General features: G+C 38.0%; 1 protein-coding gene across 6 annotated transcripts in view; it reads left to right on the top strand.

The window, feature by feature from the left end:
- The window catches only part of LOC124795360 (peroxisomal acyl-coenzyme A oxidase 3-like), a 251,233-nt gene that overhangs the window by 100,300 nt on the left and 134,866 nt on the right, over positions 1-16,067 (top strand). For all 6 annotated transcript variants that reach the window (XM_047259361.1, XM_047259357.1, XM_047259359.1 and 3 more), the window contains 2 exons: positions 3,602-3,748; positions 13,374-13,521. In XM_047259361.1, coding sequence (XP_047115317.1) covers positions 3,602-3,748; positions 13,374-13,521 — 295 coding nt within the window. The remainder of the gene's footprint in view (positions 1-3,601; positions 3,749-13,373; positions 13,522-16,067) is intronic.

The following is a 16,067-nucleotide window of genomic DNA, read 5'->3' as shown; positions in this document are numbered from 1 at the left end:
TTTGATTAGGGGGTTAAATATTATATAATTATTATTAATTGAAGGGTTAAGTATTATAAGTAATTCAGTCTCTGTTTGCCTTGTAATGTGTGAGGCAATTGTGTTCAACAGAGATAATTGACTAATTTGCCTTCTGCCATCTATTATGACCAGCTTTAGATGCCTCGTCTGCTAGGCACAGAACAACATGGCAATTGAGGAGGATGGAACAGTGAACAATGAGACATATTAAAAGACAAGATTGAGGTCATCGAACCAAATATGCTGCTCTACATAGTGACTCAGATGGAATAAGTCACCTGAACAGGAATGAGATTGGCTGATTTCAGTTACTTACATTTTATGTAGTGATGGAGTTCCAGCATCATATTTTATTTGGATCTCTGGGTGTGGACTATTCAGGAAGATGTTGTTATCAGGAGAAAGAAAACTGGCATTCTATGGATCAATGCATGGAATATCAGACCCCTTAATCGAGCAGGTAGATAAGAAAATTTAAAAAGGGAAATGGATAGGTTAGAAGGAATTAGTGAACTTCAGTGGCAGGAGGAACAAGACTTCTGGTCAGGAGAATACAAAACTGAATAGGGGTCATGCTGGAGTAGGTTTCATAATGAATAAAAAATAAGAGCATGGATAAGCTACTACAAATGACATCATTGTTGCCAAGATAGACAAGAAACCCACACCTACCACAGTAGTACAAGTTTATATGCCTACTAGCTCCGCAGCTGATGAAGAGATTGAAGAAATGTATGATGTGATAAAAGAAATTATTCAGATAGTTAAGGGAGACAAAAATTTAATAGTCATGGGGGACTGGAATTCAATACTAGGGAAAGGAAGAGAAGGAAAAATAGTAGGTGAATATGGACTGGGTCTAAGAAATGAAAGAGGAAGCTGCTTGGCAGAATTTTGCGCAGAGTATAACTTAATTATAGCTAAAACTTGGTTTAAGAATCATGGAAGAAAATTGTATACATAGAAGAGGCCTGGAGACACTGGAAGATTTCAGATAGTTTATGTAATGGTAAGATAAAGATTTAGGAACCAGGCTTTAAATTGTAAGACATATCCAGGGGCAGATGTGGACTCTGAACACAATTTATTGGTTATGAACTGTAAATTAAAACTGAAGAAACTGCAAAAAGGTAGGAATTTAAGGAGATAGGACCCTGACAAACTGAAGGAACCAGAGGTGGTAGAGCGTTTAAGAGAGAGCATTAAGGAACAATTGACAAGAATGGGGGAAAGAAATACAGTAGGAGAAGAATGGATAGCTTTGAGAGATGAAATAGTGAAGGCAGCAGAGGATCAATTTGGTAAAAAGGTGAGGGTTAGTAGAAATACTTAAGTAACAGAAGAGATATTGAATTTAATTGATGAAAGGAGAAAATATAAAAATCCAGTGAATGAAGCAAGTGAAGAGGAATACAAACATCTCAAAAATGAGAATGGCAGAAAGAGAACTACCTGTACGAGTATCAAGGGCACAGATGGAAAACCAGTCCTAAGCAAAGAAGAGAAAGCAGAAAGGTGGAAGGAGTGTATAGAGGGTCTATACAAGTGCAATGTACTTGGGGACAGTATTATGGAAATGGAGGAGGACATAGATGAAGATGAAATGGGAGATATGATACTGCAGGAAGAATTCAACAGAGCACTGAAAGACCTAGGTCAAAAATAAAAAAGGCCTTGGGAGTAGACAAAATTCCATTAGAACTACTAATAGCCTTGGGAGAACCAGCCACAACAAAACTCTACCATCTGGCGAGCAAAATGTATTAGACAGGTGAAATATCCCCAAATTTCAAGAAGAGTATAATAATTCCAATCCCAAAGAAAGGAGGTGTCGACAGGTGTTAAAATTCCCAAACTATCAGTTTAATAAGTCATGGCTGCAAAATACTAACATGAATTCTTTATAGACGATTGAAAAACTGGTAGAAGCCAACTTGGGGAATATCAGTTCGGATTCCATAGCAATATTGAAACACGCAAGGCAATACTGACCCTATGGCTTATCTACTGACCCTACATTTTTAGCATTTGTAGACTTAGAGAAAGCTTTTGACAATGTTGAGTGGAATACTCTCTCTCAAGTGAGAGTGGTAAAAGGCTATTTACAATTTGTACAGAAACCATATGGCAGTTATAAGAGTCGAGGGGCATGAGAAGGAAGCAGAGGTTTAGAAGGGAGTGAGACAGGGATGTAGCCTATCGTCGATGATATTCAATCTCCGTATTGAGCAAGCAGTAAAAGAAACAAAAGAAAAATTTGAAGTAGGAATTATAATCCATGGAGAAGAAATAAAAATGTTGAGGTTTGCCAGTGACATTGTAATTCTGTCAGAGACAGCATAGGACTTGGAAGAGCAGTTGAATGGTATGGACAGTGTCTTGAAAGGAGGATATAAGATTAACATCAACACAAGCAAAATGAGGATAATGGAATGTAGTTGACTTAAATCAGGTGAAGCCAAGGGAATTAGATTGGGAAATGAGACACTTAAAGTAGTAAATGTGTTTTGCTATTTGAGGAGCAAAATAATTGATGATGGTCAAAGTAGGGAGGATGTAAAATTTAGACTGGGTATGGCAAGGAAACCGTTTCTGAAGAAGTGGAATTTGTTAACATCGAGTATAGATTTAAGTGTCAGAAAGTCTTTTCTGAAGGTATTTGTGTGGAGTGTAGCCATGTATGAAAGTGAAACTTGGATGCTAAACAGTGTAGACAAGAAGAGAATAGAAGCTTTCAAAATGTGGTACTACAGAAGAACGCTGAAGATTATATACGTAGATCACGTAACTAATGAGGAGGTACTGAGTAGAACTGGGAATAAGAGGAATTTGTGGCACAACCTGACCAAAAGAAGGGATTTGTTGGTAGGACACGTTCTGAGGCATCAAGGGATCACCAATTTAGTATTGGAGAGAAGCATGGAGGGTAAAAATCATAGAGGGAGACCAAGAGATGAATACACTAAGGAGATTCAGAAGGATGTAGGCTGCAGTAGTTACTTGGAGATGAAGAGGCTTGCACACGATAGAGTAGCATGGAGAGTTGCATCAAACCAGTCTCTGGACTGAAGACACAACAACAACAACATTTTAAATGACACTGAGGCTACTTTTAAAGTTTTAGTCATAAACTTATAGGGAAAAATTTACATAGCTTGTTATGAAGGGAGTGGGAAAAAACTCTCATGCAAAGAGAGTCAAAGGCATAAGTGGTAATATTGTATTATGCAGCTGGCCTTGTTTATCTCATCTAGTTGATGAAACTGAGCAAGCAATTTTCACTCATCCCAGTTTTTTCTATTTCTCTTCTTGTCATCTCTCAGCATCATCATACATCTTTTGTTATACCTCATATTCTTTTTGATTCTGTACCTTAATTCAGACAGTCTGGTATTCATTATATTATTTTCTGACACACTGCGACACTCTGGCTGTGGCTCTTTCCTGTTTTTAGTCTCTAGTTTTTATTTTGAATTTGTGTTGAGAAATTACTCTATTGGTATAATAGCATGAATAGGAAAATAACATGTGATAATTTGTTTTATGTTATATGTGTAATATTATTTTGTGTTTACTTTAGCCTGGTGCATATGTGGCTGCAATATTTCATTATGATCCATCACTTGCTGTTAAGGCCAACATAAACTTTGGATTTTACATAAATACTATTCGAGGCATGGGTACTGCAAGACACTATGACTTTATTGATGAAGTTGAACAAGGGAAGGTATGTGTTGTTTATGTAAGATAGTAAGTACTGTGTGATGCAGATAATATATGTCTGTTTGTCTGTGGGAAGTTTTATATAATAATATATTGAACACGCTAAATTATAGGGAAGAGTATACAAGCATAAATATATAGTGGGTCTGTTTTTATACTATATCATTGTTATATTTCACTCTCATCACACACACACACACACACACACACACACACACACACACACACACACACACACACACACAAACAAACACTGCTTGTCTCACTTCATTTCTTTAATGTCATTTGCAGGCTTTATTTCTGTTGACTGATGTGTAGTTGAAATTTTACATCCTCAAACTGTAATGGTCCTTTTTGTTAATGTTCTCATTAGGTATGTTTTTCTCTTGAGCTGTGTTTGCAGAATATTTTGTAATTTACATCTAGTCTTGACGGTGGATAAAGCTCAGACTTCGTCTTCTAGTTATACAGTAAATATGGCCCTCCTCAGATTTAAGTATTAAAGAGAACGAATATGTGTTTCAAAACTATCTATTGTTTTGTTTGATTTTACTGCTTTTCCCTGTCATCATCTGTGGTTATTCCTCCAGAGCCAATGTGCTTGTCTGACATAGGGTGATAATCCACAGAATATGCATAAACGCCTCTGCACTTACTGCCACTTGTATAGTGAAAGCAACTGTCATCCCACCTTGAAGACACATGCCTTTCCTACACATTACTTACCACTTGCAAATATATACCAAAAAAATATACCATAGTTGACCTCTTGTAAATATTAAAATATTATGCCTTTTTATAGTTGCGAGCATCATTCATTGAAAAGGTAGATGTAGGGTTACACATCACTTTTCCAGAATGGTGTGTAATGTCACATAGTCCCCCACTTAGACAAGTGATCTTGTGACAGGTTCATTAATCAAACTTTCTATGCATATTTTAGTTATGCACACAATTAATTATCTTCACAATTATAGTTCGTACCTTATTTTAAATCTCCAACAGAATAACATTTTCCTTTACAGAATATATAATTCTGATTCTTCCTTTGTTTTATTTGTTGTCCTAAGACATTTCTTTTTTATTCAATATACACCAGTCATCCTTTGTTGTACATTATACATGTACCCATTTTTCCTAGGATAAATTACATCCAGACTTAAGGCTTACTAGTTCTTTTATTTAATATGTATTTTGTATTTTGAATAATTTTATTATGTTTTCCTCTACAAACAATAACAGTGTGGTTTGTGACACTTATTTTCAAATCCTATGTATAATATATTCTTCTCAAAACAAGTAGTTTTATGATAACATGATTAGTTGTGGCTGCTCCATAACATAAAGGTGGAGATACATTTTGAGTACTTAATAATCTTTTCTTGCTGTTTGTATACTATTATTCTTTTGCTGCATAAACCTTTCATATTTGAACCATACAAACTCAGACACTCTCTCTCATTTTCAAAAAATCTTTATTTAATTATATTCAGCTATGTAATAAAATTCATGTAAGTTTCTCCCTTTACAGCACTGAAGTTTTCCACCTTTGTAGAAACTATCAGTAACACCTCTTTCCTCAAAAAAACATTTCACACATAATTCCACATCTCTCACAGAGATAGTACCGCTGTATCTTACTTGCTTTCCTCCACACATATGTAGGTCCTCCTTCATTTCTTTTCATACGACATGTATTATGGTACAGAGCCCTTTTCAAACCTTTACAACCTGCTCGCTTCTTTATATTTATTGTTGTGAGATAATCGTACTTCCACATGAACATAAACATATACTGGTTGCATGATTTTACATAATATCTACCATCCAAGTACTTATGTACACCACATTAGCCAGTAACCGTAACTGACTTACAAGTATTTTATATTAATTAGTGTTTAGTACTAGAAAATTATGAATTTCAAAACTTGAATCAATATATTAAAGAAGAGGTTTAAATATGAATGATGTAGGAAAAGATAGATAAAGATAAACACTAAGTTGCAAATAGGCACAATTAAAAGACACTTATACAGAAGCTTTTGGCCTCAGCTTTCATCAGATAAAGAGAAATACACACCATTCATTCACACAAGCAAGCACACCTTACACACCAATGACTGCCAACTCCTGCAGATTAGGCCAGAATACATTCTGGAGCAAGATGACACAGTTGGCAGTCATTGGTGTGTAATGTGTGCTTGCTTGTGTGAATGAATGATGTGTATTTCTCTTTTTCTGATGAAGGCTGAGGCCAATAGCTTCTGTGTAAAGTCTTTCATTGCACCTGTCTGTGACTTACAAGGGAAACTCTCCACTGCACCCTCTTCAGATTTGGTGGTAAAATGGCCCAGTGGATGACCCATAAAAACTGAACACAGTTCAAGCACGAAAACAGAAGAAGGTGTACTGAATTGTTGAAAAAAGAAGCAAAACAGAAACATTGAATGGGAAGCTCAAGATGTGCAATATTGAGTGAATGGCAAGAACCAGTGCATCTCAATTCTGTGTTTACAGTGTTGGATTGCTAAGTGGCAAATCCATGTTCAAATCTCCCCATGGCCCACTCACCCTCTGCCTTTATCTTTTTTTTTTTTAATGAACTTCCCATTCGGTTATTGACATGTTTGTTCTCCTTTTGTAGTTTTGGAAAGTGTCATACTATACATTGGTTGTAGAACAACAGTCATGTGGTAAACATTTGGTGCCTGTGTAGAACAGTAGAGCATGAACAAGATTTGATCATGCTTCTTCCCCTTCACAATCCAACACCATGACCATGTAACAATGGCTCTGTGGCTATTCAGATTTGCTCAGTTTTGCATATCTGTAGCTTAGATCTTTCACTGTTTATTTTGCATCCTTTCTCACAGTTCAGTAAACCTTCTTCCTATTCTTATGCTCAATCTGTTTTCAGTTTTTCATAGGCTATCACTGGGCCATCTTACCAGTATATCTGAAGGGGGGGCGTGTTAGTAAACTTGGTAGCACAACCATTTAAAACTGTTGTAATGCCAAGAATAGCAATTAAATAAAAAAATTTAGAAACATATAATAGTAAAATACAAGGGCCAGTCACAGATGGTGCTCCAGGGATCAACCTCTGAGTAGGTCCGGCAAAAAGAAACTTTTGCGAGCAATGAGATAGGCAGCCAAGAGAAACATACAAACATACCATTGTTTGACCATCACACAGACTCTGTTTTGGTGGACATTGTAATAGGCAACCCTGGCATAGAGAAACAACTGAAAGAGTTGAAAAAAACTAAATCGTCAGGTGTATTGGGGATCTGTCACACAGTGCAAAGTCCCAACAGACTAGAAAAAAAGCATGGGTGACTGCTATATACAAGATGAGTAGAAGGACTGACCCACAAAATTACAGGATGGTAACTCAGACTAGTGGCAGTCTAATGAATGACTAATGATAATCTTGCTGAAGATACTTGATATCTAATAACCAAATGCAAGAATGGAACAAGACGCCAAATCTGGAACCGGCGGACTGCACTACGCACCCAGAATACTGTGCTTAGAGCACCTGGAACAAGAATGGAATCACTACCACCAGAGTAGAAGAATCACAAACAGTCTACAATCAAGAAAGCTGTCAAAACTACACACCTTACTGGACAGCAGCGGCAAGACGAGGAAACGTACACTGCCGTAACATACACTAGCCCCCAGGGCAGGTAACAGGGGTGTTAGCAGAGACCAGTCATGCAAAATACCGCTGGTTGAAACTGTAACAAGCTGAATGAAGTAAATAGTAATAAGCAGTTGAGGAAAGCTAGTCAGATCCGCTTTCCCCAAGCAATCCACTCACTGCTCTTCACCTCAGCATCACTGGGAGCAGCAACACTGACCCAAGTCATTGGAGAATCACGAGATGTCACAATGATGGAGGCTTCTCTGCTTGAATTGAAATGCATTCATCTTAAAGCCTGCAGGATCCAGTTTATGACATGGTCATCCACCCTCATGACCACAGTCCTTCCATCCAGCAGTCCATGCAGGTCGCCAGTGGTCCCACCGTGTTCTCGCACTGCACGGACCTGGCTCCTCCTGAGTCCCCAACTGAACTGGCACCCTCGCACGACCCGGAAAAACAACAACATTGCTCCAAAGATAGGGTAACAGTACTACATATCGATAACTGCTGCTGCTGCCACTAGTAGGCAGGCAATGCTTGCGAAACTGAGTGGCACCAGTCAACACAAGAAGAAGACAACCAACTGCAACCATGCCAACTAAACGATACCATCTGGCCTGTAACAGAGGGTGGAAAGCTACAAACAGCACCAACATGAGCCACAGCACGGCTCATAAACTTCACCATTTTCAATAATGTTTATAATCAATTCCCAGACTTTCTCCACAGAAAGATATTTCTTACCAATATTTGTAACTCCAACAGCACTAATATAAAAAAATAATATCAAATGCATAGGCCTTTTATTCTTCTTCTTGCTGCTGATCCCAAAAAAAAAAAAAAAAAAAAAAAAAAAAAAAAAAAAAAAAAAAAAAAAAAAAAAAAAAAAAAAACACCACATTACTACCATAGCCATGCAGAAACAGCTGATTCACATTTTAGGTTGTGATTCCTATTTTGCTGCATTGGGGACCATTTTATGCTATACTCACTTGATAAATAATACAAATATGAAATGAATGACGTTGCTGAAATTTTCATTATTCATATTTAAGTGTTTGCACAAAAACGAAACCACATAAAATGTTCACAAAGAAAATCTAAAATGTGCCTATTATAGCAATTACATCAAGTGGTAATGGCTTCCCAGGGAGATACAAAACACAGAGTGTAATTCGCTAAGTAGTTCACAGACTGCTTACAAGAGTCCAGCAGCTGCTTGAACATACCTAAAACAAATGTACACAAATGTGCATGCTGGGTTTTGATGCACATGACATTTCTTGTAAGAGAATTATTAGTGAACATACTTTATTATTACATAATTGTGACCACAAGGTCTGAAAGGTATGTCATTTTGACTCTACAGTCTAATTTGAAACTTCCTGGAAGATTAAAACTGTGTGCTGGACCCAGACTTGAACTCGGGACCTTTGCCTTTCGCGGGCAAGTGCTCTACCAACAGAGTTATCCAAGCACAACTCACGACCTGTCCTTGCAATTTTACTTCTGCCAGTACCTCATCTTCTGCCTTCCAAACTTCACAAGAGTTTTCCTGCAAAACTTGCAGGACTAGCAGTACTGGAAGAATGGATATTGCGGAAACATGGCTTACCTACAGACTGGGAGATGTTCCCAGAATGAAATTTTCACTCTGCAGCAGAGTGTGCACTGATTTGAAACTTCCTGGCAGATTAAAATTGTGTGCCAGACTGAGACACAAACTTGAGCCCTTTACCTTTTGCGGGCAAGTGCTCTACCAACTGAGCTACGCCAGCATGACTCATGACCCATCCTCTCAATTTTACTTGGAAGGTAGGAGACGAGCTACTGGTGGAAGTAAAATTGTGAGGACAGGTCTTGAGTCATGCTTGGGTAGCTCAGTTAGTAGAGCACTTGCTGGCGAAAGGCAAAGGTCCCAAATTTGAGTCTCGATCCGGCACACAGTTTTAATCTGCCAGGAAGTTTCAAATCAGTGCACACTTCGCTGCAGAGTGAAAATTTCATTCTGGAAACATCTCCCAGGCTGTGGCTAAGCCATGTCTGTGCAGTATACTTTCTTCTAGTAGTGCTAGTCCTGCAAGTTTCGCAGGAGAACATCTGTGAAGGTTGGAAGTTAGGAGATGAGGTACTGATTGAAGTAAAATTGTTAAAATTGTGAGGATGGGTGGTGAGTCATGCTTGGGTAGCTCAGTTGGTAGAGCACTTGCCCATGAAAGGCAAAGGTCCCGAGTTCGAGTCTCGTCCTGGCTCACAGTTTTAATCTGCCAGGAAGTTTAGGTCTGAAAGGATTCAGTAGGCAGAAACCGCTGCTAGTGGTTATTTCTGTAAAGGCTACCAACAACAAATTATGATTATCACTACTCTACACAAACTGATGATCTTGTTAAGCACATGTAGTGTGGTGATGCTGTGATTTAATTGGTGCTTGTACTTATGTGTGTAGTATGTGCAAGTGTGTACACTGTCTCATCAAGTGTTCTGAATACTCATGATTTCTATAAATAAGTTGGTCTTCCTTTGCAGAAGTGGACCAAATCCATTACTCATTTCCTGTCTGCCATGCTAATCATTTTTCTTCACCTGGTAGTTATGCATGGAGCCTTGGGAGAGGCTGTTCTCCTACTGATGTCACCAAATCAACAAATACCCAGACATCAGTTTATGTCACATATTCTTCAACATCATAAACAACATTTCACATCAACATCTTTCAGAACACCAGATTAGTATTATAATTGCATAAACAGGCAATGTTCCCTATGTAACAAATTGTTATGCAAGGTGCAAATCAACACCGCTTCATATCTCCACATAGAGAAGGAGCCAGTTGTACATTGCACACAGTGCCATTCTGTGGGCCATATTCACCTCTGGTGTGGCACCAGCATTGAGTAGGTGACCCCACATTACAGCAGGTGACCAGGTTTTAGCACACATACCACTCCCCAGACATACAGCTTCCATGGGTTCCGTCTCTGCACAGAATTTCTCATGTAGTGGTCTGTCCGGTATTTTTGCCTAACTTACACATTACTAAATCTTCTGACATGTTTTGTTGACTAAGTTAAACCTTGCGTGTAACATGTTATTTCCTACGAAATAGTCTGTGACACTACCATACCTTACTATGTGTATATCTGTTAAGAAAAAACAGCTACTTTGAAAAAAATATTCAAACAAATGGAACATGATACAAGAGTTATAATATACACAAAACACAATATCACAACATAGCAGTTGAATTGGGTATGCCATGACTGTAAAATGTACAGTGTTGACCTGAAATAAACACCTCAGACAGAAAAGAATACATAACTTGTAGCTCACAACTTGGTATGGCATGTTACACACAAGTCTGATATGTGTCTGAAAAAAAGAATGAACTGTATCATATAGAAAAAAAAAAAACATTGAAATCATGGGATACTAAAAGTTCCTAAAAAAGCACAAAACAATATGAATTTTACACAGCAATTGCAAGTTTTAAAAGATACATAATATATCTGTTACATACAAGATGTGACACAATCAATGATAGGTTATGAGAAAATGATACAAACATGAAATATTAGAATTTTGAATTGAAGCTATACAGTGCCCAAGGTCTCAACAACAACAAAAAGTCTGTAATTGGGTTGTTGTTGTTGTGGTATTCAGTCAAAAGACTGGTTTGATGCAGCTCACCATGCAAGCTTCTTCATCTGTGAGAAACTACTGCAACCTACATCCTCCTGAATCTGCTTAGCATATTCATCTCTTTGTCTCCCTCTATGATTTTTACCCTCCACGCTTCCCTTGCCATAGCCAGTCTACATTTTATATCCTCTCTAATTTGACCATCATACATTATTTTTCTCCCCAAATCACAAAACTCATCTACTACTTTAAGTGTCTCCGGTACTAAATTGGTGATCCCTTGATGCCTCAGAATGTGTACTATCAACCAATCCTTTCTTCTAGTCAAGTTGTACCACAAGTTCCTCTTCTCCCCAATACTGTTCAGTGCCTCCTCATTAGTTATGTGATCTACCCATCTAATCTTCAGCATTCTTCTGTAGCACCAGATTTCAAAAGCTTCTATTCTCTTCTTGTTTACACTATTTATTGTCAATGTTTCTCTTCCACACATGGCTACAGTCCACACAAATACCTCTAGAAAACACTTTCTGACACTTAAATCTATACTTGATGTTAACAAATTTCTCTTCTTCAGAAACGGTTTCCTTGCCATAGCCAGTCTACATTTTATATCCTCTCTACTTCGACCATCATAAGTTATTTTGCCCCCCAAATCACAAAACTCATCCACTACTTTAAGTGTCTCATTTCCTAATCTAATTCCCTCATCGTCACATGGTTTAATTTGACAGCATTCCATTATCCTCAATTTACTCTTGTTGATGTTCATCTTACATCCCCCTGCTACAGGAAAATTAAGGAGGCTTTTAGAGAGAAGAGAACCACATGTATGAATATCAAGAGCTCAGATCGAAAACCAGTCCTGAAGAGGATGTAGATGAAGATGAAGTGGGGGATATGATACTGCGTGAAGAATTTGACAGAGCACTGAAAGACCTAAGTTGAAACAAGGCCCCGGGAGTATACAACATTCCATTGGAACTCCTGATAGCCTCGGGAGAGCCAGCCCTGACAAAACTCTACCTTCTGGTGAGCAAGATCTATGAGACAGGTGAAATACCCTCAGACTTCAAGAAGAATATAATAATTCCAATCCCAATGAAAGCAGGTGTTGATAGGTGTGAAAATTACCGAACTATCAGTTTAATAATTCACAGCTGTGAAATACTGACACAAATGCTTTACAGATGAATGGAAAAACTGGTAAAAGCTGACCTCAGGGAAGGTCAATTTGGATTCCATAGAAATGTTGGAACACACGAGGTAATACTGACCCCACAATTTATCTTAGAAGGTAGATTAAGGAAAGGCAAACCTACATTCTAGCATTTGTAGTCTTAGCGAAAGCTTTTGACAATGTTGACCGAAATACTCTCTTTGAAACTCTGAAGGTGGCAGGGGTAAAATATAGGAAGTGAAAGGCTATTTACAATTTATACAGAAACCAGATGGCAGTTATAAGGACTGAGGGGCATGAAAGGGAAGCAGTGGTTGAGAAGGGAGTGAGATAGGATTGTAGCCTATCCCCAATGTTATTCAACCTGTATATTGAGCAAGTAGTAAAGGAAATAAAAGAAACATTTAGAGTAGGAATTAAAATCCACAGAGAAGAAATAAATACTTTGAGGTTTGCCTAAGGTGAGCACTGCACCTTTAGATCATACCAGCCAATGCAGCAAAAACATGCAACCAACAATGTACATCTCCAACTTGTGGTGGCTAATAATGGCACTGTTGACATTCGAACTCAACTTTCTGCTTCATATTTTATTGATTAATAAAATCCAATCAAGTAGTTTTAAACGTAGTAAAATATAATATTTCTATTCACAGATGTCGAAGCAATAACATGGTTTAAGATATCGAACAAAAGTACAAATACTGGACAGCTTGCATTTTCATCTTATGATGAGACAGAGGTCCTCCCACCTTCATTGATGAGAGTGTTGATTCTGAATAACTTTCTGTGATCATTTCCATGATATATTAGATTTCTTTAGCATGCAGTTTTTAGATAAGAAACATTAACGTATCACTAAAGAAAATAATAAGCAAACATTAAATGGTAATGAAATAACACACCTATTAATTTTGCTACTTGTTTAATGTCTTATTATGTAATCAGTTTCATTTTCTCCCTTCTTTGTAATGGACACCAGTTCTTTGATGAGGAACTTATAACAATAGGTTTTTTTCTGATTTGCCTTACAGAGGCATTTTCATATGAGTAGATTGTAACTGTGCCCATGCACCTAAAAGGCTGGGCACTTTTTTGTACTGAAATATTATTAGCTATTACAATGTAACTATGTTCCATTGCTTTTGTGTTCACAAGGCTGGAGGTTGTTTTGCTCTCACTGAAATTTCGCATGGCACAAATGCAAAAGGAATGAGACTGACAGCTACATATGATCCACGAACTAAAGAATTTGAGCTTCATTCACCGGACTTTGAAGCAGCCAAATGTTGGGTGGGAGGCCTAGGTAAGTTTTTATCTTTATAGCACCAGTTTTTTTTTTTTTTTTTTTTTTTTTTTTTTTTTTTTTTTTTTTTTTTTTTTTTTTACAGACTTTTTGTGTATTGTACTTACACAACTAAATCAAAGTTTGTCATGGTCAACTGAAGCATAAAGTACTTAATGAATGAAGAAAGAAGAGAGAGAGAAAACACATAATAAATGAAATTTATTTCAGAAAACTTACTAATGTCCTCAATGAAGGCAGTAGATCGATATCAAAATTTATCATCAGCATTGGGCATTGTGTAAAGAAATGAAGCATACAACAAAGACTATTGGTAGAATTGACCTGCAACACACAAAGATACAGATATATAAGTCAGTAACTACAAAAATATAATAAGTACACAAGAAGCTACATAGAAAGACAGGCAAACAGAAAGAGATACTTAGGGAGGTATGAGAAGAGGGAGAAGAGAGTATGCGCTAGGTGGAGATAGGAGTAGAAATGAGCAAATGAGTGAATGAGTGGTGATCTGAAAAGATGATGTCTGGCAGAGACATGAAATTTTACACAGACCTAACACTATCCAGTGGTGCCCTGTAACATAATTTTAAGACATAGCTCAGACAATGATGAACTGTTTAAGTTGTTTTACTTCCACAGCAAACCAGAATGCAGATTTTCTTGACCATCTAGATAGAACTGTCATCAACAGGATGTATGACTGTTCCTTTTTTTTATGTGAGGAATGAACTCAACATTTTATGAGGCTGGAGATGTAGCATCTAGTACTGACCATAAACATTACACCACATGTCTTAAATGTCAGATTAACCCTCCTTAAATGCTTTATTGGAATTTGGCTTATAGGACACATTCTACAGCCATGAAGAGAGGCAATTCCAATTCCACTTGTAACTTAAGGAAGTATGCATAAAAACAAAGGGAATGTCAACAATGTTATGAAAAGGATAGCTTGCTACTCACCATAAAGATGAAATGTTGAGTTTCAGACAGGCACGGCAGAAAGACTGTTACATATAAGCTTTTGGTCAAAGCTTTCTTCGGAAAAGAAAAACACATACTTTCACATAATCAGACACACCTCACACATACATGATCACTATCTCTAGATGCTCCAGCCAGACTGGAACTGAAATGCATTGAAAGGAGCAAGAATCCAGAGTGGGGCAGGGAAAGGTATGAGTTGGGTGGAGGGTGTGGGGACAATAGGTTGCCTTAGATTGAGGCTGGGATGATTTCAGAAACAGAGAATGTGTTATAAAAATAATTCCCATCTGCACAGTGCATAAAAGCTGATAGTGGAGGGGAGGATTCAGATGGCCTGGGTTCTACATCTACATCTACATTTATACTCCGCAAGTCACCCAATGGTGTGTGGCAGAGGGCACTTTACATGCCACTGTCAATACCTCCCTTTTCTGTTCCAGACGCGTATGGTTTGTGGGAAGAACGACTGTCTGAAAGCCCCCGTGCGTGCTCGAATCTCTCTAATTTTACATTCGTGATCTCCTCGGGAGGTATAAGTAGGGGGAAGCAATATATTCAATACCTCATCCAGAAACGCACCCTCTCGAAACCTGGCGAGCAAGCTACACCACGATGCAGAGCACCTCTCTTGCAGAGTCTGCCACTTGAGTTTGCTAAACATCTCCGTAACGCTATCACGGTTACCAAATAACCCAGCGATGAAATGCGCCACTCTTCTTTGGATCTTATCTCTCTCCTTTGTCAACCCGATCTGGTACGGATCCCACACTGATGAGCAATACTCAAGTATAGGTCGAACGAGTGTTTTGTAAGCCACCTCCTTTGTTGATGGACTACATTTTCTAAGGACTCTCCCAATGAATCTCAACCTGGTACCCGCCTTACCAACAATTAATTTTATATGATCATTCCACTTCAAATCATTCCACATGCATACTCCCAGATATTTTACAGAAAAACTGCTACCAGTGTTTGTTCCACTATCATATAATCATACAATAAAGGATCTTTCTTTCTATGTATTCGCAATACATTACATTTGTCTATGTTAAGGGTCAGTTGTCACTCCCTGCACCAAGTGCCTATCCGCTGCAGATCTTCCTGCATTTTGCTACAATTTTCTAATGCTGCATCTTTTCTGTATACTACAGCATCATCCGTGAAAAGCCACATGGAACTTCCGACACTATCTACTAGGTCATTTATATACATATATTGTGAAAAGCAATGGTCCCGTAACACTCCCCTGTGGCACGCCATAGGTTACTTTAACATCTGTAGACGTCTCTCCATTGATAACAACATGCTGTGTTCTGTTTGCTAAAAACTCTTCAATCCAGCCACACAGCTGGTCTGATATTCCGTAGGCTCTTACTTTGTTTATCAGGTGACAGTACGGAACTGTATCGAACGCCTTCTGGAAGTCAAGGAAAATAGCATCTACCTGGGAGCCTGTATCTAATATTTTCTAGGTCTCATGAACAAATGAAGTGAGTTGGGTCTCACATGATCGCTGTTTCCGGAATCCATGTTGATTCCTACAGAGTAGATTCTGG

The sequence above is a fragment of the Schistocerca piceifrons genome, chromosome 4, assembly GCF_021461385.2.
Source record: "Schistocerca piceifrons isolate TAMUIC-IGC-003096 chromosome 4, iqSchPice1.1, whole genome shotgun sequence".
NCBI lineage: Eukaryota > Metazoa > Arthropoda > Insecta > Orthoptera > Acrididae > Schistocerca > Schistocerca piceifrons.
Note: the sequence above shows the minus strand (reverse complement) of the source record. Positions and strands in the feature narration are given on the sequence as shown.